The sequence below is a fragment of the Gopherus evgoodei genome, unplaced genomic scaffold (genome assembly GCF_007399415.2).
Source record: "Gopherus evgoodei ecotype Sinaloan lineage unplaced genomic scaffold, rGopEvg1_v1.p scaffold_37_arrow_ctg1, whole genome shotgun sequence".
Classification (NCBI taxonomy): Eukaryota; Metazoa; Chordata; order Testudines; family Testudinidae; genus Gopherus; species Gopherus evgoodei.
Window position 1 is genome coordinate 2,578,314 of NW_022060049.1, and position 22,239 is coordinate 2,600,552.

Sequence of the window (22,239 nt, forward strand, 5' to 3'; positions counted from 1 at the left end):
ATCATCTCAGCCCAATAGACCCAAGGCGCCTACCCTTAACACACCAGACTAAAGTTCCATTCCCAGTGCTGGGAAGGGTTGTAGGTATTAATGTTTAGAGCACAAGAGACTGAGAGTCAGGAAACCTGGGTCCTATTCTTAGTTCTATTGCTGATTTGTGGGGTTACTTTGAGCAAGTTCCTAACCCTCTCTGTGCTTTAGTTTCCCCCTCAGTGCAATTGGGACAGTAATATTGACCCATCTCCTGTTGGGACTGAGAATTATTTAATGTTTGTCTGTAAAGTGTTTTGAGCTTAGACAGGAGGTGCTAGGGACAGGAGAACAATTATTCTATTATAGAGATCAGGGACAATCATGGTATTCTGATCCAGATTGGAACATTCCTGAAGTCGTGTTTGGTTCCAAGGTCTTTGTTGGCTTCTAAGATGTCTAAGTTGTGCTTTTTCATTATGTAAAATAATGTTTATTATTGATAAAAATTATTTTCATTTAGATTAAAAATATAATGGGGAAAATTTCTAGCTGCATTAAGATTTTCAAACACCTTTTCTTTTTTACTAGGCCTTAATTTTTGTCCTGAACAAAGTTGATCTAGACCCTTTCACTCTCTTCACCTCTCTCCACCGCCAACGTTTTACTGCTATTTTCTCTTTCAGGCACATGTCAGACTGAGACTCTGGGAAGAGAATTCATCACTTCCTATATGGATGAGTGTGGGAACTCTAGTCAGTTTGAAGTGCAAATTAGTGGCTACTTTGCCTTCACTTCAGTGTTCGTTTCCATCTCCAATTACACGGGTGACGGGACAAAGTTTGAGAAGAAGATTATGGTAAATCAGGGCGAGATGGTGTGGGTCAAGCTACCAGACTCAGTGGGAATTAAGGGCTCTACCAAGTTCCCCAATGTAGTCCTAGTCAAGGCTGACAAAGATATCTCAGTAGTGTCTATCAGAAACAAACATGTGATCCCTGAGACCACTGTGCTGTATCCTGTCTCCAGCTTGGGAAATGAACACTACATAGTGACTCCCTCCACACAATCCTTAGATAGTTACCCAGAGTTCTCTGTTATGACGTACGAAGACTGCAACTCTGTGAAGGTCCATGTAAAAGGCAAGTTACATTACCTAACACAGGTCTACTCCACTGGCAACAAACTGGAAATTAAGCTCCGCGCTTTCGAAGGCTACCAGTTTCAAGGCATAGCAGATCTGTCTGGAACCAGGATTGTCTCAGAAAAACCAGTGGCTGTCTTGGTTGGCCAGGGGTGTTTTTGTAATAACACAAAATGCAACCATGTCGTTGAGCAGCTCCTACCAGTTTGCAGCTGGGGTAGAACATACATCATTCCTCCCTTACCCTGGCAGACAGTAGATGAAATAGTCTACATCACTGCTTCCCAGAGCACAACTGTGTTGTATCAACTAGGGGAACAGCCAGAGACCGTTACTCTAGCAGGAGGCAGTGTGCTCCAGCGTCCTGTCAAGCCCTCGATCCCAGTCTACATCTCTGCTAATGTGAGCATCCAAGTGGTGTTCTACAGCATGGGCTCAGCTGTCCCTAATTCCTCCCACGCCTTCCTGATGAATGTTCCAGATGTTGCCAATTACTGCCGGATGTATTCAATAAATGTCCAGGAGGGCTTTGAGAACTTTGCCTTGATGATAGCCAGTACATCTGAGTCTGGTGCCATCATCCTAGACAATCAGCCTCTAAGTGATGTGATGTGGAACCCAGTCGCTGGCACTGATTTCTTTTGGGGCATGCTTACACTTGGACCTGCCATCAGCTCCCATGCCGTGGAACATCTCAGCTCTCCATTTGCGCTCCTGAGTGTTGGCACTGCTGCCATGGACAGCTATGGGATTCCAGGTTCCTGCAGGAAGAGTGAGTAGCATGGGTTTTAAATCTACTTTGACCACAGTTTGTGTCCATGCTGCAAAGAAAACAGTGTTACAACCAGGGAGGCAACCATGGGCCTGGTGTAAAGTCTTTTGATTTTGATGGGGCTCCACTGAGTTATACCAGCTGAGAATTTGGCCCAATATGCCATCCTAGGCCACCCCTAGCCACAGTGGCTCAGGCTATGTCCATACTACAGAAGCTGCAGCAGCACAGCTACAGCGCTGCAGCTGTGCCTCTGTAGCACTCTAGTGTAGACACTTGGTACAGCGATGGAAGGGGTTTTTCTGTCACTGTGGTTAATCCACCCCACTCAGAACTGGTATCTAGGTTGAGGGAAGAAGTCTTCTCTTAACCTAATAGTGTCAACACTGGGCTTAGGACGCTTTAACTATGTCTTTCAGGGGTATGAATATTTTACACCCCTAAGCGACATAGCCTGATCTACCTAAGTTTTAGGTGTAGTCCAGGCCTAAGATTGTGCCTGTGTTGATAGCTGCACTGAACTAGTTTCAGCCCTGCTCATGCAGTTAGGCAGATGCTCGTCAGCTGTTCTGAATTGGTTTAAGAACTGTTGCACTTTTCCTCCTACACTTGGTTGTAATGCCTGCTGGGTACCCAAGAGAATTTTGTGCCTGATTCTCCCTTATGCCACTCCTGTGCTAGAGGCGGGGGATAGAAAGAGTGGAGGAAAAGGTAGCTTTAAGCCACCTTTGTGCGCTATGCATTCTGGGACCATGTAGGGTTGCTGAAATTTACCCTCTGCTTCTCATGGCCCCTGAGAACCAGGAAGTAGCTGTAGCATGGCACATTCTGACCACATCCTTGATCTGCCTTGCATATGAAGCCAAGATCTTGTAAAGGCCCATAAGCCAGCCTAAGCCACGGTGTAGGTAACACTAGGTCAACAGAAGAATTCTTGTCTTGTCCTAGTTACCACCTCTCAGAAGTGGGTTTACTACAGCAATGGAAGAACCCTTCCAACACTATAGTCAGTACCTCCACTACAGTGGCACAGCTGCAGCTGCAGCACTTTAGTATTTCTAGTGTAGACATGCCTTGATGAGACTCAGGTCATTAAAAAGTACAATAGCAGGATTAAAACAGTTCTGGGGAAGGGAAATTTCTCGACTATAGATGTTACAACCGTCATCTGTCACCAAGGATCAAACCCAAAACTTTGTAACTGCATGACCTACTACGGTTTGAACTAAGGGATGAACTCCCATAGCTAGGAGCTGTAGCAGAACCAGATCTGTGGTGGACCATCCCCTAGAGGACACAAAGAACACACAGATCAATGAGATACACAGGCAAAACTTAACTGGGTATTGACCAGGTGATGTGTGGACACACACCAGGGTTTCAGGGCTGAATGTATTGCTAACTGATTACAGACTCAGTTGAAAGTAGTCAGATAGACAGGGCTTAAGGAATCAATGGAGTTGAAGGGAGAAAACACCTGCTAGTAGGAAGAAAGGATGGCCCTTTGGTTGCCTAACCTGAAAGTTTAAAGGGGCCTGATTTTCAGAGGGTGAGTGCTCAGCACTTTTGAAAGTCAGGGCCCTATAAAGAGGTCTCAGATTACAAGACACTTTTTTGAAAACTTTAGCCCTGCAGATGTTGAACTGATGTAATTATCCTGCCTCTCTTTCTGTTGCTAGATGTTACCTTTAAATGCCAGATTGAGACTCTACAGATAAAAGAGCAGTTGGAGAGGTGCAAAGATGTCTTTCTGCAGGTATGTTGAAGGGGTTTATTTGGGCTTTGAGGGTTTTCACAAAGAGTACACAGAAAACTTTGAGCCTGAGGATTCTCTGCTTGTCCAGGGTTTGCCACTGACTGCAGTGGGAGCAGAATCAGTGGAACTTTTGGAAACTTGACCATATCATGCTTAGGGGTGTGACACCCCCACTGTACATCAGAGTTCTGCAATTAAGGCATCAGCCAGAGATACAGGAAGTCAGAGTTCAGTTCCCATCTCTGCCCCAGACTCACTGTGTGGCTTTGGGCAATTTGCTCAGTCACTCTGTGCATCGGTTCCCCACTTGTAGAAGGAAGATAATAATCCTTACTAAACCCTTGTGAGGAAGGGAAGGAGAAATTCATTAATATGCATGAAAGCTTCAATTCTATGTGAAATATCAGCGTGTCTGTGGACTTGACTACACTTAGCCTTCACATGTCTTAATATGTAGGCATTCCAGTGGGACGGCCAGCCAGCCATACGTCAAAGCAAGATCACTCTGCAGAACCATTAACCTTAATTTTGGGTGGCATTTCCATGCTTGCAGAAATAATCCCTTTTCTCTGATTGCTCTGCAGGGCAGCAACAGTGAATTTTGCTCCTTCATGAATTCAACCTTAATGAATTTGGAGACCATGTGTGCAGAGGACAGAGCAGTATCGCTGGAGGTCAGAGATTCAACCCCTACTTGTGTGGGCTCTCTATGACCAAATGCCCTGAGCACTGGAATAGAAGTCTAACTTTAGGGAAATTGAACAGGAGTACTTGTGGCACTTTAGAGTCTAACAAATTTATTTGAGCATAAGCCTTCATGGGCTACAGCCCTCTTCATCAGATGCATAGAATTGTAGCTGCTCTTCAGAAAAGGGGTGTGTGTGTGCGTGCATGTGCATGCTCTCTAGCTTAAATGGCAGGGGATCTGGGTTTTGTCCCTGCTGGTCCTAGGAAGATCCAGATTCCTTCTGGGGGCAACATAGAGAGAACCTAGATGAGTGCTGATTCGCTGCAATGGTCTCTGGCACCTACACTGGAGGGAACAGGGATGAAGAGTGAATGACACAGGGTGTTAGCCCGACTCTGGCTTCAGCTTACTGTGGAGTCCTGAGCAAGCCTCAGTAGACTCACTAGCTCCGTAAAGGGCTCCCTCTTTGAGAATGTTGCAGTCCTTCCAAGTAGGGGAGGTCACTATGAACCCATATGTCCCTAAGAGGGTCATTGTTCCCCTGGGAGTCTGAAGAATGTGGCTCATGAACCACTGAAATCCTCCCTCCTTCTCAGGGTGTTTCCTTTCCCAATCCCAGGAAGTTGCTCGTCCCATTGGTCCCTTCCTGAATAACTCCACCCTCAGTGCTGGTGGGAAGGAGAGCAAGGGGGAGGTGGCCTTCACCGTGACGTTCCTTCTGCAGAGTGTGGAATTGGCTGCACTGACAGCTGCTTTGAAGTCTCCGGAGCATAGGACCCAGACCGTGATAACAGAGTCCATGGGTGAGGAGGATGGGAGGCTCCCACATCACCTCGTGGTGGCTGTGAGAGAGGGGCTTATACTCTTCTCAATACAGAACATCATTTCAGCCTCTCTGCCCCTCTCTCAGATTTTATAACCCAGCCATGGGCGGCAGGTGAACGAGCCATTGAGAGAGGCTAACCATTGAAAGGCTAGCCCTTGGCTCCTCCCTCTTTACCAAAGGCCCCGCCCCTCCACTTCCACCCCCACTCTTCCGCTGGAGCCCAGAGCAGCCTGCCCCCCCTTCCCCATGCTACCCCAGCCCTGGAGCACCGGGCAACTGGAGCATCCGCAACTCCAGTGCCCCCAGCCCTGGGCCTTCTGAGCGCTGGCCCCAGCCTGCCTGCCCAAGCCTCTCAGCCACAGAAGAGTGGGAAGAGAACTGGAAGCAGGCAGGAGAGGACCTGGGGATGGAGCATTAGCAGGTCCATGCCAGGCTGTTTGGGAAGGCACAGCCTTCCCCGGCCTATGCTACCTGCCACCCATAAACCAGCCCTGGGGCTTTGCAGCAATGGCAGCTGCCTGTGAGAGTTTTAAAAGCACTGCCAATCTCCTGTCACCACAGACAGCTGCCATCATGACCTCCTTTCACTCTCTATACCCCATCTTGCTGCTTCCCCTGCTAAAGCGCAGAGGTGAGGCAACAGGGAGAAGTTGCCTTCTGCCTCTTGGCACAGTGACATCTTCATGGGGACACAGGGACAATGGATCATAGGAGGTCAGCCAGAGGGGCTCAGGGAAACACAGAGAAATGGAGGTGAGGAGAAAGGGGGAGGGGCTGGTGTGATTCACAGAGAGTGGAGCAAGAGGCTTTGCCATTTCCCTCCTCAGCTATCGAGACGCTCCTAGTTGTGCCGGCTGCAGGTCCCTGTGATGAGGTCTTCAGGCTGAGGGCTCAGGAGGAGACAATGGACATTCACTGCAATACGGTCACCAAAGCAGCGACAGAAGGTACCATCCTGGTGCTTCCCAGGCACTCACCCCTTTAACTAGACACCAAAGCTCAGCCCTAGTTCTCCCTTTCCTCTCACCCCAGGCTGGCTTGCTTGCCTCTGTTATCCTGACACTAGTGTGGACCTTGTTGGCTGAGCCAGTGTTTCTCAGGCCATTGAGCTCTGCAGAGCCCTTCATTCCTGGTTGTCCCTCAGCATGAAAACCAAGCAATGAGAGGGGCAGGGAGGAGAGAGAAGCTTTGATGGGCATGTGAATTGGTCCAGAGAATGGAAAGCTCAGAAATCCGTTGACCCAACACATGATGTCCTGATGATGAGCCCAGCTAGGCCCCAGGTTGATGTGCCTGTCTTCTGGGAATGGAACCAGGATGACAATTACCAGTTTTACTCCAATTTGCAGGCCAGTATGACTTGACTAGGACTGGCTCTTAATTCTTCAGCACCAGGGAAAGCTCCTCACTAACCAACCCCTCTGTCTCTCCTAACAAAGAAAAACTATGGCTTCACCTCAGTGCCTATCACCTAGGACTGTCTACCTGGCTGGATAATGTGCAGTGTGGGGGTATGATTTCTAAAGAGCACCAACGTAGTATGAATTAATTGGTCTTTATAGACCCTACTAGTGTGCACTAAAGGTTTCCTACTGTGCTTTAATGTACGTTAGTGCACTTTAGGAATCACAATCCCATAGTGCGCACCAGATGTTTCCAACACAAAAGTGCTTCTGTGGAAGAAGAGGGAGGAGGCAACATACCTTACTGGTTAAAGCTCAAAATGCTAGCCAGGACTCCTGGGTTCTTTTCCCAGCTCTGCCTCAGACTCGCTGTGACCTTTGGCACCTGGATTGCTCTTTCTTTGTCTCAGTGTCCCTGTCTCCATGATGAGGCATCATTTCATGTTTTCAGATTCTGTGGCTGTTACTTTTATTTCTTACTCCACCCTGGACTCCATCATTAACAAGAGATTTCGCAACAAGGAAGATCTAACGGCTGATGAGAAATTGAGGAATTTTCACCTGAATTCCAGGGTGGTGAGTGGGGCTATCGGAGCTGGGAGGCACATGAACCTCTCCAAACCTGTGAACTTCACCCTGCGCCATAGACAGGTGAGTGTCGATCCTTTTACTTTGCTCTGTGCCCGGGGCTCCAGCTGGTCACTTAAAAGGTTCGTCTCCTGCAGGGCATTTAAGTTCTGTTGCCTTTCTGGACTGAGAAACAGTTATCTGAGAAAGAGAGGGAGCGTCTTTAGTTCTGACACGGGGGCTGTTTTGGTGGAGGATGTTACATAGGGTTCACCCCAGGCCTGATTGGGTTATGATTCATCCTGTAAAATGCTCTGGAGTAACAACTGTGCCTGGCTCACCCCTTAGAGCAGGAATAATTGGAAAACAACTTCATATAGCAGTGGTCCCCAAACTTTTGAGGATTGTCCCCCACCCTTACCATTATCCACGCCCCACACTCTGAGCTGGGGATGGGAGCGGGACCACGGCTCGGAGGTAGAGGGAAAGGACACGGATGGGGTAAAGGGGCTGATACTGGGGCTGCGGCTGTGTTGGGTTTGGGGATGGGATCAAGGCCAGAGCCATGGCTAGGGGCTGAGGGTGGGGGTGGGAGTAGAGAAGCAGCCGAGCTGCAGTGGAAGCCTGCAGCTGAGCCCAGGACCAGGTGTGGCTCGTCTCCCAACCCTGCCCCTGCCCCCAGCCTGGGCTGGGAATGGATCCATAAGGAGCTGGGGCTGGGGCTGGGAATAGAGCCATGCTGAGGTTTGGGATGGTGCCAGGCATGGGGCTGGAAGTCGGGTATGCGGCTGCTGGTGGGACCAGAGCAGAGCTCAGGGTGGGGAGGGTCTGGGTGGTGCTCCCTCTCTGCCCCCCCATGTCCTCGATGCCTGTCATGTCCCTCTGAAGTTTCCTCTATGTCCCCCTAGGGGAATGCACCCCACAGTTTGGAGACCTCTGCCCTATGGATAGCAAAGTTCAGGGAAACAGCATGATGCCTTCTTTGATGAAGTAATGAACTCACTAGAGTGCATGTGGGTATTTGTGTGTGTGTGTGTGAATGCCTTTTAATGGCTCAAATCGGAACAGCACAATTGTGTCATAGACCTTACAGTGCTCAGAGTTAAGGGAATTACCACTTTAGTTCTGGGATCGGGGGCTTGTGCTGTTGGAGCTGGAAGATCTCGCTTGTATTTCCACTGTCAATGGGAAGTCCCACATGGCTGTTAAGTGCAGCACAATGAGAACCATGAAGCCGTTGGTGATTTCAGGTTTATGATGGTCTATTAGAGATGTGTGACAAAAGAAACAGTGTTCTCCCCATGGTCCAGTGAGGATGATGATGGATTGTTTTTTTTTTCCAGGAAAAGAAAGAGGAGGAAGAGACTTGCTGTGTTTGCTGGAAATTCGTCGCTGGGAAAGGCACCTGGGTTGAGGATGGCTGCACTGTTCTCCACACGAACAGCACTCACACCATCTGCAGCTGTGACCATCTCTCCAGCTTCGCACTCCTTATGGGTCTCACCAGAGTGGAGGTATCTCACTGTCAGACTCAGATCAAAGGGCTGGACTCTCCTGACTTGGGCAAAATCAGTGGGAATTTTGCCTGAATGAACACTGAGTCGGAACCTCAGGGTATAATCTGTGGCCATACAGGATGTGTCAGTGTTAAGGGGGCTGGGCTGGAGTTGTGATCGGAGGTGCCTAGAGTAGCGCACACTGACAATGCCAAGGTCAGGGCAGGCTGTAGAAAGGAGACAGATTCCTCCAGAACTGGTGATTAACACTGTAGTTAGAATCACTAACCAGTCACAGTCTGTGCTCCAGATCCCCCACACTGGTTATCGAGAAGCTGAAAAAAAGAACTCACACTTAAAACTGTAGTTACTTAACAAAATATTCCTCTGATCCTGAAAGGGGCAGCCACATTGCCAGGTCTATATTAGTTTGGATCTTACCTAAAATACCACACTGACAGCCAATCCTTTAGTATCTAAAATTAAAGATTTTATTATAAATGAAAAGAAAAGAAAGAGAAGAGAGCTGTTAAATGATCAAAGCAATCTGATACATATGAATTCAAGGTCCATATATCAGGTTCTTAGCAGCCTTAGTGAGTTTGTTGGCTTACAAAGTCCCTCTGGAACACACCCAGAACTTAGATGGGTCTATCAGACCTTTGTTCAAAGCTTCCTTTTGTAGAGAAGTTACTCCAGAAGTGAGAAGCATGACTGAAGACAAAATGGAGGTGATGCAGCTGCCTTTTTCTATCCTTTTCCATGTGGCTTGTACTTCCTCTGTGCCTAACACAAGCTCACAGCACATGGGCATGGAAAGGTACTTTGAGTCCCCTGTCCCTACATGTCCTGCTGACTCATGAGCATAGCTCCTGGCTTCTCTCAATGGGTACGTTGTAGAGCTCATCAGTTCTCAGACTTTTGCAACCCAAGGATCCCCATTTTGTTTTAAAATTTTTGCAGACCCTCAAGCCCCCGCTCAGCCCCAGGCCCCACCTCCATTCCATCCATTCTCCCAAGGCCCCACTCCACCTCTTCACGCCTGCGCTCCACCCCTGCTTCTCCTCTTCCCTGCCTCTTTCCACCCCGTACCCCAAGTGCACCCCATCCACGCTCCTCCCTCTCCCTCTCAGCGCCTCCTGCGTGCTGCAGAACAGCTGTTCCCTGGCATGCAGAAGACACTGGGAGGGAGGTGGACAACTTGGTCAGCAGGACCTGCGGACCCCCCATTTCAGAATGCTGGTATAGCTGATTACCTTTGATGGGCCATCAAACAGACTGGATAGTGCTGATGCCAATCTGTCTAGGGGTGTCACCCACAAACACAGCACATATATATCACACATATTTATAACTCACAATGCAAAGATAAAGCTTATATATAAACAAGATTATCATACTTAGCAAATCATAACTTTTCAACTGATACCTTACACGGCATATCTTGTAAGATTCATTGTGATTTTGTAATACAGTAACTCCGCACTTAACGTTGTAGTTATGTTCCTGAAAAATGCCACTTTAAGCGAAACAATGTTAAGCGAATCCAATTCTCCATATATATATATATATATATATATATTGGTCCTGCTAGTGAAGGCAGGGGGCTAGACTCAATGACCTTTCAAGGTCCCTTCCAGTTCTAGGAGTTTGCTATATCTCCAATTATTTTATTATTATTTTTAAAGAGTTTAATACTGGTACACAGTGATGATGATTGTGAAGCTTGGTTGAGGTGGAGGAGTCAGAGGGTGGGGTATTTCCCTTGCTGCTAAATGATGAACTAGCAATTGGCTGAACCCTCAAGGGTTAACTCTCTCACTCTGCAAGGCAGCAGGAATGGAGGGAGATATACACATTTCCCTTAAGTACATTGTCTTGTTAATTAGATCAGCTTGCTCAGACCGCAGCTGCTACAAGCTCCCTTCGTCCTGAGCCCTGCTCTATGGAAAATGGGGTAAGCAGGGTGCAGGAGCAGTGGGGAGGGGGACACCTTGACATTAGCTCCCCTCTTCCTTCCCTCCCCCCTACCATAGCAAGCAGGAGTCTCAGGGAGCAGCTCCAAGGCAGAGGGCAGGAGCAGCACATGGCAGTGGGGGGAGGGACACAGCTGAACTGCAGGCAGGTGCTGCACAGGGAACTTAAGGTAGTGGGGAGCTGATAGGGGGGCTGCCAGTCCACCCTGGTTCCAAGCCCCCACCAGCTAGCTGCAACAGGTTGCTCTTCCTGCAAGCAGTAGACAAAGCAGGCGGCTGCCAGACGACGTTAGAAGGGAGCATTACACAACTTTAAACAAGCATGTTCTCTAATTGATCAGCAACGTAACAACATTAACTGGGATAAGTTTAAGTGAGGAGTTACTGTGTTGGTATCCATAATATTATAAACGGTCACTCATATTCCACAGAATCATAGAACTGGAAGGGACCTCGCAAAGTCATCTAGTCCAGTCCCCTGCACTCAAGACAGGACTAAGTATTATCTAGACTATCCCTGACAGGTGTTTGTCTGACTTGCTCTTAAAAATCCCCAAAGATGGAGATTCCACCACCTCCCTAGGGAATTTATTAGGACGCTTTTTCTAATGTCCAACCTAAACCACCCCTGCAACAATTTTAGCCCATTGCTTCTTGTCCTATCCTCAGAGGTTAAGAAGAACATTTTTTCTCCCTCCTCCTTGTAGGAACATTTTATGTATTTGAGAACTGTTTTCATGTCCCCACTCAGTCTTCTCTTCTCCAGACTAAGCAAACCCAATTTTTTCAATCTTCCCTCACAGGTCATGTTTTCTAGACCTTTAATCATTTCTGTTGCTCTTCTCTGGACTTTCTACAACTTGTTCACATCTTTCCTGAAATGTGGCACCCAGAACTGGACACAATTTTCCAGTTGAGGCCTAATCAGCTTGGAGCAGAGCGGAAGAATGATTTCTCGTGTCTTGCTCACAATACTCCTGCTAATACGTCCCAGAATGATATTTGCTTTTTTTGCAACCGTGTTATACTGTTGACTCATATTTAGCTTGTGATCCACTCAGGGCCATCCTTAGGCATATGCAAACATGGCTGTGTAGGGCACCCAAAAATTTGGGGCACTCCGGGGTCTTAGTGTCCACCCTTCCGCTTCTTCCTATGCCTGTGCTGACCTTTCCTGCAGGCTCCCACAGCTAGCTGCTGCAGCCTGGTGACTCGTACTCCGGAGGGGATCTAGTAACTTAAAAGTAAAAAAGCCTTCACCCATTCAAAGAGCCATTCAAGTGGTAATGAAAGCATTTCACAGACATTTGCCAACTCCTAGGCAGTGGTCAGCTGGAGCCGGTTCCCACCAGTTCCCAAGAACCAGTTGCTAAAATTAGACCTCCATGGAGAACCGGTTGTTAAAGGGCCAGGAGGTGGGCAAAGAACTCCGGTCAGCGGGCCAGACCATCCTGTTGCTCCCAGGATTCCCAGCTGGGGAGGCTGAGGCTCCCCAGGCCCCTCCCTCATTTCCCGCCAGCTGCAGCGTGGCCAGCCACCGGCACCAGCTGCATAGCTCAGCTGAGCTCGGGAGTCGTCCTGCTGCCACTTTTTGAATGGCCGGCAAGGGGGGAGGGGCTACTGCAAGCTCCAGGGCTGGCCAGAGGTGAGGGGAGGGGGAAAGTGGGGCAATTGGCCCAGGCCCTGCAGGGGCCCCCGACCCCACGAGGATATCTCCCCTGGGCGGTCCCCCACATCCCCCATCCCGCAGAGCTGCAGCATGACCAGCAGCTGGACAGCTTAGCTGAGCTCTGGGCTGCCGGCAAGGTAAGCTGGGCAGGGGCTGCGAGCTCTGGAGCTGCGGGGGGGGGCAAGTGGGGCAATTTTCCCTGGGCCCCCGGCCCCACGAGAATGTCTCCCTCCGCCTTCCCCCTACCCCCCCACAGAGCTGCAGCGTGGCCAGCAGTTGGGCAGCTCAGCTGAGCTCCTGCGTCATCCTGCTGCTTTGAGCTGCTGGCAAGCTAAGGGGGGGGCTGCGAGCTCCAGGGCCGCAGGAGGGTGGGGAGGGTGGGGAGGGCAAGTGAGGCAATTTGCCCCAGGGCTCTGCAGGGGCCCATGGCCCCAAAAGTATGTCTCCCCCTGCCCTGGCTCCTTCCCCGCCTCCCCCCCCCCTTAAGTCAGAACTTTTTATAGGGAACCGGTTGTTAAGATTTTGGCAGCTCATCACTCTCTCTAGGTGTATACTGTCAGTTTCTGAATTTACTGACAAACAGTTGTGCATTACAGTAATATTTACTCAGAATATGTCAGTCTACAGGACCTTAGTTTAAAATTTGCTTTAAAAATATTTCCTTAGCAGATTGCGGAAGATTATAAAATCACATCTCTAAAAAACCTTTCACAGGTCTTTAGATCCACAACGTGAGTCTTCATCTTTCGCTCTAAATGCTTGGATCTTCAGGCATTGAGTTTTTTAAATAAATCCTTCAAAATACCACTTATCTATAATACACATTTTAATTTTAATTGCTGTAATACAAAAAAACTTGCTTCCAAAGTCTTCCTGTCCTTTCTGTCCATCCCTTTTTCCCTTCACCCTCCCTTGAAGAGAGGCTAGGGACAACACTCCTTTCCTTTCAGACAAACGAGTTTCCCTTTCTTTACTTCTGACTATTTGATGAACTAGTTTTAAGAGACTCCTCCAGCAAAATCAGTACCTTAGTAAGATATAAAATCCTTTGTTATGCCTAAAATCTTTGATTGGACTCTTCCAGTTGATATGCATACTTCCACCTTTTCATGTTCTCTGTATGTATAAATATCTCCTGTCTGTGTGTTCCATTCTGTGCATCCGAAGAAGTGAACTGTAGCTCACAAAAGCTTATGCTGAAATAAATTTGTTAGTCTCTAAGGTGCCACAATTGCTCCTGTTCTTTTTGCGGATACAGACTAACACGGCTGCTACTCTGAAACCTGTCAAAATACCCGTGACTGACATTTTTTATTCCTAAATTTAGTGCTTTTAATTAGGTACCTTCTGCATGTCTTCTAGCATGCAGTGGAAAACATGCTCCATTTTCTTTTGAAAAAAACCCCACTCTTCTGCAATTTCTTTCTAATGTCATTTGCTTCATTTGGGTTCAGAGATTTGGCTGGAAGGGTGTGAGCAGGGAGGGAGAGGGAAGGAAGGAGGGAGACAGTGGGGAGGAGAGGGGAGGGGCCTGGGGAGAGTGGGGGCGGAGCCTGGGCAGAGCCGAGGTGGAGTATGGGCAGGGCCACAGGCAGAAGAGGTGGGCTGGGGAGCTAGGCTTCCCAAAGGGCAGCTTCATGCACTGCCTATGACAGCAGGTAAGTGGGGGTCAGCTCCCGCACACCCAGTGCACGCTGCAGTCTCATCAGGCAGGGGCCATATTCATAGAGACGAATGTGCGAGCGCCACACATTCTGCATGAGGGAGAGGGTACAGGGGTCTCTGCAAGGAATTGTGGCTCTTTGCCACCATGAGGTGGGCTGGGCGTCTCGGTATCCTTTGCTACCTCCTCCCTCCCTCCTACACCCCCATGGGCTGTGAGCCCGGGCTACCATCAGGCATAGGGGCACCAGTTTAATAATACTGTGTAGGGCCCCCTAAGGATGGCTCTGGATCCACTATAACCCCCAGATTCCTTTCTTCAGTACTCCTTCCTAGGTAGTGATTTCCTATTTTGTAAGTGTGCAACTGATTATTTCTTCCTAAGTGGAGTACTTTGCATTTGTCTTTATTGACTTTCATCCTATTTACTTCAAACAATTTCTCCAGTTTGTCCAGATCATTTTGAATTTTAATCCTATCCTCCAAGGCACTTGCAACCCCGTTCAGCTTGGTATTGTCCAAAAACTTTAAAAGTGTACTCTCTATTCCATTATCTAAATCATTCATGAAGATATTAAACAGAACTGGACCCAGAATCAAGCCCTGTGGGACCCCACTTGATATGCCCTTCCAGTATGATTTTGAACCACTGATAACTAGTCTCTGGGAATGATTTTCCAACCAGTTATGCACTCACCTTATTATTTATGAGACGGTCATAGAATAATAGAATATTAGGGTTGGAAGAGCCTCAGGAGGTCATCTAGTCCAATCCCCTGCTCAAAGCAAGACCAACGCCAACTAAATCATCCCAGCCAGGACTTTGTCATTCTTAAAAACCTCTAAGGATGGAGATTCCACAACCTCCCTCCAGTATCAAAAGCCTTACTATAGTCAAGATATACCACATCTACCTCTTCCCCCCTACACCCCCATTCATAGGGCTTGTTACCCTGTCAAAGAAAGCTATCAGGTTGTTTTGATACGATTGGTTCTTGACAAATTCATGCTGACTGTTATTTATCACCTTATTATCCTGTGGGTGTTTGCAAATTGATTGCTTAATTATTTGCTCCATTATCTTTCCAGGTACAGAAGCTAAACTGAATTGTCTGTAATTCTCCAGGGTTCTCCTTACTTCCCTTTATTTCTCATATAGCTTCACAGGATTCACTGGTGATTCTCCCTTTGCTGTGTTACAGGAGAGTGTCCCACTGACCATCATCACCTATGTGGGACTGACCCTCTCCCTGCTGTGCCTCTTCCTCGCCATCCTCACCTTCCTCCTGTGCCACTCCATCCGCAATGTCAGCACCTCCCTTCATCTGCAGCTCTGCCTCTACCTGGCCAATCTGCTCTTCCTCACCGCAGTGAAGCGCACCGGCATTCGGGTCTGTTATGCACTTCTATTCTTGGTTGAAAATTGAGCTGTATCCAGATCCTCTGTCAGCATTTCTAAAGCTCCCCTCACCCCAGCACCTTTTTATGCCCTCAGCTGGATGGTAACATTTATTTCATGCTCTTTAGTCCTTCAGAAATAATTTTTACTCCCCTCCAAAAGAAATCTCTATGCGTGAAACCAGTCCTTCCCTTTTCCTTGTGGGCTCCTTCCTTCATCATTCAGAAAAAGGAACCCTGATTTTCAGAGTTCCGACCCCTGCCTGTCCTCTCTGCCCCCAGATTGATGGGCAGATGCAAGAAACCTATACCCTAAAGTAGATATAGAGAAGAGAACCTACACCCTCCAGGTCTCTCCTTGTTATGAGGACCGGGAACTTGTTTATGTCCCTGCTCCCTTTCCTAGGATTCCTCACAGTATTCAATAATTTCCACAATTTATTTGGGAACTACAACCCCCCGAAACCATCTTTTCTGAGTGGAGATCAGGACCGGCCTGGACTCTGAATGATTGAAAGGGCCAGCCAGCTTGCCCTTAGACAAGCCCCTCATAGACTGAAGAAGGTATTGTCTCTGGGAGAGCATCATAACTAGAGAGATGTGTTAATAAAAAGCCGTGTGAGATCCTCCGCAAAGACCCCCTATCTCCAAATTCAGTATTTCCCTTCCCGGAAGCAGTGTCCCAGAGCCCTCTCTCGTCCTGTCCTCAGGTGGTCTGTGCTGTCATTGCTGCCCTCCTACACTACCTCTTCCTGGCCTGCTTCACCTGGATGTTCCTGGAGGGGCTGCACCTCTTCCTCGCCGTCAGGAACCTGAAGGTCGTGAATTACACCAGCACCAGCTGGTTCAAGAAGAGATTCATGTATCCGTTCGGCTATGGATTCCCAGCCCTGGTGGTGGCTATTTCTGCAGCTGTGAATCCTGAAGGCTATGGAACTTCCACACAGTACGTGCAGCGCCTATCCCGAAGGGGAGCCGGGATGGGGCTTCCACGTGCCTGTCCGGCTCACCCCAGGTCTGACTTGAACCTAGATTTCCCTGCTCACCCTGCCTGGGAGCTGAATGTCCCCCTCGGACCCTTCCCATCCCCAGGGACATTAAGCTGCCCCGAGCACTGCAGTTGAGTTGCCCCCTGTTGGACATCTGCACTCCTCACCCCACTGACAATGGAGAAGAACAAGCCAGAAAGATCCCAGCTTAACTCCCAGCTCCCAGGCTGGATTTGTGGCGCTGGTGGATAGGAAACAAATGCACTTTCTTACTGTGTGCAAATCCCTGAGGATTCCCTCTCTAAAGTGAGTGACTCCACTAGAACAGGGTGTGGCATGTTCTAGACCCCTCAGGTGAGATCCTCAGCTGGTGTAAATCAGGGCAACTCCACTTCTTTCAGTGCAGCTAGGCCAATGTCCATCCGCTGCATTTCTGGCCCTCCATCAATACTGCGCCCATTCACCAGAAAGGGTCATGTGAGGAGGTGGAAGAGGAAGTGGTGGCTGGAAGCAGGAGATGCTGAGGTAGATGGGTAGGAATGTTTTCCTGCTGCCCGCAAGAGAGTCGGCCATGTCACCAGCAGGCTGAGATCCATCTCACTTTTGAGAGCCAGCTGCCCTGTGACACCCCCTCTCTGCCCCTAGGGCTGAAAAAGGGCAGTAATCCCATTAAAGTCACCTTCTTCTTCCTCCCTCCCTGTAGATGCTGGCTCAGCCTGGACAGAGGATTTCATTGGAGCTTTCTGGGTCCAGTCTGTGCCATAATCCTGGTGGGTACCTCACAAAACCACAGGGCCATTCTCCTCTCACCTCTGCAACCCTGTGGTTTCCAGTGGAGCCAAGATATCTTCCAGAGAATTTAAAATGAAAGAGTCCTATAAGATCCCATTTCATCCACTTCTCTTTGGCCAGTGCAGGATTTCCGCCTAACACAACAGCCTACATTCTATGGAGTCAATCAGGGCGAATGGGTTGGGCACTGGATTGTGAGTCAGGAGCCCTGACTCAGCCACTGGCCTGCTGTGTTAAAATGGGAAGTAGCTTCCCCTCGTTGCACCTCTGTTTCTCCTCCCACCCTTCGTCTGTCTTGCCCATAGGCACCAAAAAAAATTAGTGGATGCTCAGCACCCACTGGCAGCCACCTCCCCCACTACGCGCCTTGTGCCTCCCGCTCACCAGCAGCCCCACCGATTAGCAACTTCCCCTCTATCCCGCCTGCCGCAATCAACTGTTCTGTGCTGTGCAGGAGGTGCTGCGGGAGAGGAGGCGGAACTAGGTTGGAAGAGCTGGGGTGGGGTGGGAAGAGTCAAGGGCTTGGAGAAGGGGTGGGGGTGGCGGTGGGGTTGGGGGCCAAGTGGAGGTAGGAAGAGGTGGGGTGGGGGCTTGGGACAAAGGGTCAGGTGGAGGTGGGGCCTGGGGCAGAGTTGGGGGTTGAGCACCCTGTGTCCCGGAGGAAGCTGGTGCCTGTGGTCTTGCCTAGTTATTTTGTGAACAAATGCTCAGAACAGAGGCTGCCCCTTTTTATGTGTGAGTACAGAACCCAGTGCAGTCTTAGTTGGAGCCTCTAGGTGCTACCATACTATGATTAATTATAATATGTCATTACTCATGCAATGTTGCCATGGAAGCAAGTGGGACCTCTGCTAGAATGAGGATAGTTTTGTCCCTTGCCTTGTTCAGCCTGACTGGTAAATAACCCAAGTGATGGGGAAAGGGAAGGTGGCTGCAGTGTGGGGAGTTTGAGGATGGAAGAGATAAAGGTAGCAAATGTCTTTGCAGATTCCTCCCCATCTAAGGCAGTGGGTTAAAAATTAATTTCAGCCTCAGAATTGAAGGGAATACTCTATAGACAGGATCTAGAAGCTTTGGGCCAAATCACATGGCTCGAAATCTGAAATAACTGCAGACCACATTGGAATCAGTGGAGTCCCTCCAGATTCAGAGAACAGCAGAATGTGGCCCTCTGGCTGTATGATCACATGTGATGCATTGCAGCCCTGCCTATGCCAACAGTTCCCTGCAGGGCCTGGGACCAAGATCTGGCAGGGAATGGTATATAGCCCAACTTGACGAGCAGTCACTGCTCTGCAGCCGTCTCATCCCAGAGAGACTGGCCTTGGCTGGCATATTTTGCAAGGAATATTTCATGCTGTTTCCACAGATAAATGTAACATTTTTTATTGTAACCCTCCGGATCCTGAGAGACAAACTCTCCTCCCTTAATGAAGATGTATCCACTCTCAAAGACACCAGGTAGGACAGCACTAAATCTACTAGAAGGGTCCAGTGAGCCTTCTGTTTGGGAATTCCTGTGGGATTCTGCACAGATTGCTGCTACCATACAGCTGAGCACATGCCACTGTAGGGTTTCCAGGTTATCTTGGCGACCTTCAGCTTGATGAGAGAGTAACAGTCTCATGGCCCAAGGAGCTGATAAACCCTAACTCACATCAGGAGTCCCTTACTCATGAATCCTAAAGTTGTCCATGGGACCATCTGCCAAAATAAGGACAATTTGCATGAATAAGGGTATGCTGTGTCAGACCTTAAATTAGACACAGCACAGCCAGGGTGGCAATTGAAGGGTCAGGTTAGGAGAGAGGAGAGGTCTATGGCAGTAAAGGATCATCATGGGACATACGTTTCTGCCATGTGCATCATGTTGGTCCCTGGATGGATATTGAGATGACAGTTGCAATCTGTTCCAAAGCCCGCTGAAGTCATTATGAAATCTGTTTGTTAGAGAGGAACAAGATCAGGGCCACCAGCTGGGAGTGCTTGATGGAGACATGAGAGAGGAAAAAGATTTTGTAACCAGATCAGAATGTTGAGGCTTCAGAAAGTCATGGTGTTACTTACTGCACGTGCCTAGTGCTATGTAAGGAGAAATGCAAGTCTGTGCTGCTATTCAGAGCTGGGCCATGTGCTACTTAGGGAGGAAACTCATCTCTTTTCCCTGGCGCTGTGGATGCTGTCGAGGTAAAGTGCCATCCATTGAGGAGGAAGGCAAGTGTGCTCTGTATCAATCCCTCTGTCTATTTATGGAACAACATAGATGGGGTCCCGAGAGCCCAATATCCTGTTCCCACTTGATTGTCACATTGCCAGGGCCTGATGTGAAGGGATTAGAAACAAAACTGTAATGAGAGGTTGAACCATTTGCTTTGGAAGAGCCACCTGTAGGAGGGGAAGGTGTGTGTGTAGTGGGGGATGATGGTTGGGCACAATATTGTATTTCAGATTCATAGGCGTAAGTTGCCATTGTGTTCGTCTTGACAGTGACCCTAAGACACAGTAAAGCAGGTGCCAACTGTTTTACCCCACACTGCCCAGAGCCCCCTGACTCAGTCACTCACCGTAGGGTCGTTATAATGGGATCTCTCTATCTGCCTTTATCCAGACTACTGACTTTTAAAGCTATCGCCCAGCTATTCATTCTGGGCTGCACATGGAGTCTTGGTCTCTTCCAAGTTGGCTCAGCAAAAATGGTCATGGCGTATTTATTCACCATTGTCAACAGCCTGCAGGGAGTCTTCATCTTCCTGGTGCACTGTCTCCTCAATCGCCAGGTAATGCCCATGGCTGATCATCAACCATCCAGTGACTTCACAGGCCTAGCAGTGACCTGGTCTGAGGGTGTTAGTTACATGATGTAGTGACCATGTCCCTTATTCTCCAGGTGAGAGAGGAGTACAGGAGATGGATTAAAAGCACAAGAAAACCCAACCCCACAACTCAAAATTTTACTGTGTCTGTGTCCACTGTAACTACCAGAGCCAAGATGGTAAGAGATCCTCTATTCTGTTCTAATACCAGAATCCAAAAGTCGCGTCCATCTAGGTCTGTTTTAGCACCTGAGGTGCTTTGTCCCCTGAGTGACATATGCTTGTTTTAATCCATTTGAGAATGGCATTGGGAGTCTTAGTGAGATTCAATTGCATCCAAATCAAGGGGGAATCCCAGGTCTCCTAGAACTCAGCACGGGACTCCTCCTTTCTTGCGTACCTCCATGTTCCCTTCCCTTTGCTGCTTTGCAAGCTCCATGCATCACTCACTGTGGCATGGGCTGGGAAGGTGTTGGCTTTGACACACATTTAGGTAATTACCCAAGCAGGGAAGTCTGTAAACCAAAACCTGGGTGGAAATCTTGTCCGTGCAGATGGGCCATCCCCACCGGAGAGTTAACACTGCATGGAATTTACTCTGGCTCCATAACCTTTACTGGGAAAGGATCCAGAAGTTTTGTCTGGAGGGAAAAGTGGAGACTTATATATGGAAAAACTTCCCTGCTCCAGTCCCAACACAAGAAGACACAACCTTTGTCTGGAAGTGGACATTTCTGGTTTATTTAGAGCAGCCTATATTACCTGTGAGTTGGTGGGGGAAGGGAGCGGGCTTTGTCTACTTTTGTTTAGTTATTTCCCTGCATGTGATGTCACTTCAGCGGAAGCTGGCTGCATTTTGCAGACTCTGCACTATTCCTGAATGAGGACCCATTCCTGATCCCATTAAAGTTGACTGAAGTTTTCCCATGGGATTGGCACTCAAAGTATATTTGTTTTGCGGGCAGGTGAGTTGGGGAGAGCCCTCCACTTCATCTCTATGAAACAATCACCTCTCCAACCAACAATGTTTATCATACAGTCGGCTTTGCTGTGCCAGTGGGGCAGGTGCTTCAGCTGCCATTCTTCATCACAACTACATACAAAATCTGGAAGGGGAAGCGTGATTGGACCAAATCCTCTCTCTGATCCAAATCCACAACTCCTACTGAATTCAAAGGGCACTCTAAGGTTGTATCTGGGTGTCTCTCCCAGATTTAAAGGGCCAGATCCCAGGTCAGAGAGCAGTTATTTCATAGGGAAAGCACATCATGTGGGCGGGTGTGTGTGTGTGTATGGCGATTTGCAGAGCCCTCGCATGTTATGTGTGTGAGCTAGCTCTGCTGTTTCACCATAATGTGTAAATAATAAAATAACCTGCTTATGGACCTTGGTTGCTTCTTTGGTGTGAGGGGTTGCTATCTGTGTATCCTGGAAACCTAGAGCCCAATTCTAAAGCCTCTTTATGCCAATCTGGCAGTATAAAGGGACTTTAAAGTGGGCAGAAATGGCCCTGTGATTAGCCTTCCAGTGCAGGAGTCCTTCCTGGCTGCTGTAGAGCTGTCATCATATCTCTACATTAGCCCTGCCCCCAGCCCTGGCATGGGGTTGTGAGTGGTGGGGTGGAGGTGCTGCTGAGGGCATGGCTGAAGCATATTGTTTCATGGCTAGTGTCTGCTTCCCAAGGCCCAGAAGGATCCTTGAAAACACACTAGTTTACATCAGGTGAGGACCTGGCCTGTAATCGATTTTCAGCTCCAGCACTGTCACTGCACCACTAAATGCTCTTCTACTGCTTTTTTTTTAAAGGAAATTTATTTTCAAACTGTGCTGTTCCCACAACACTGTGAAATTCGCTGATGTCATCTTTCTGTAAGAAACTTCTCCATACTGAGAGCAGTGACTGTGCCAGCCTCCTTCTGTTCACCAGTATTTATTTATATTATCTGGGCACATACAGTCCCACTATGCTTGGTGCTGTACATACATAGTCAGACAATCCCTGTCCCAAAGAGCTTACAAGTAAGTAGACAAGATGGACACAAGCTGGGAGAACAGAAAGATTATTACCCCTTTTAGACAGAGGGGGAACAGGGGATCAGATGACTTGGCTAAACTCGCATAGGGAGCCTGTAGCAGAATCAGGAACTAAATTCAGTTCTGCTGCCTTAGGATGTTTTTTGGTTAAGACTTTCACCATCTCTCTCCTATCTCCTCAGCACCATTCAGATACTCAGCTGGTGAACATCAGCTTGGTCGTTCTAAGGAGATGTTGCCTAATGGTCCCTGTAGATTCAAGTGTGTGGAAGGATATCAGGCAG

At 48.5% G+C, this 22,239-nt stretch overlaps 1 protein-coding gene across 6 annotated transcripts in view; it reads left to right on the forward strand.

Annotated features, from left to right (window-relative positions):
* LOC115642091 (adhesion G protein-coupled receptor E3-like) overlaps window positions 1–22,239 on the forward strand; it is a 43,972-nt gene that overhangs the window by 17,697 nt on the left and 4,036 nt on the right. For 3 of the 6 annotated variants that reach the window (XM_030545491.1, XM_030545490.1, XM_030545493.1), the window contains 14 exons: window positions 657–1,886; window positions 3,566–3,642; window positions 4,227–4,316; window positions 4,950–5,133; window positions 5,984–6,103; window positions 7,011–7,210; window positions 8,470–8,640; window positions 15,132–15,320; window positions 16,038–16,273; window positions 17,020–17,086; window positions 18,478–18,569; window positions 19,717–19,885; window positions 19,996–20,100; window positions 20,476–21,424. In XM_030545491.1, the coding sequence (XP_030401351.1) occupies window positions 657–1,886; window positions 3,566–3,642; window positions 4,227–4,316; window positions 4,950–5,133; window positions 5,984–6,103; window positions 7,011–7,210; window positions 8,470–8,640; window positions 15,132–15,320; window positions 16,038–16,273; window positions 17,020–17,086; window positions 18,478–18,569; window positions 19,717–19,885; window positions 19,996–20,100; window positions 20,476–20,805 (3,260 nt within the window). In that variant the 3' untranslated portion in view covers window positions 20,806–21,424. Of the gene's footprint in view, window positions 1–656; window positions 1,887–3,565; window positions 3,643–4,226; window positions 4,317–4,949; window positions 5,134–5,983; window positions 6,104–7,010; window positions 7,211–8,469; window positions 8,641–15,131; window positions 15,321–16,037; window positions 16,274–17,019; window positions 17,087–18,477; window positions 18,570–19,716; window positions 19,886–19,995; window positions 20,101–20,475; window positions 21,425–22,239 lie in introns of those variants that run through there. The other 3 variants (XM_030545494.1, XM_030545492.1, XM_030545495.1) reach the window with 3 other exon arrangements.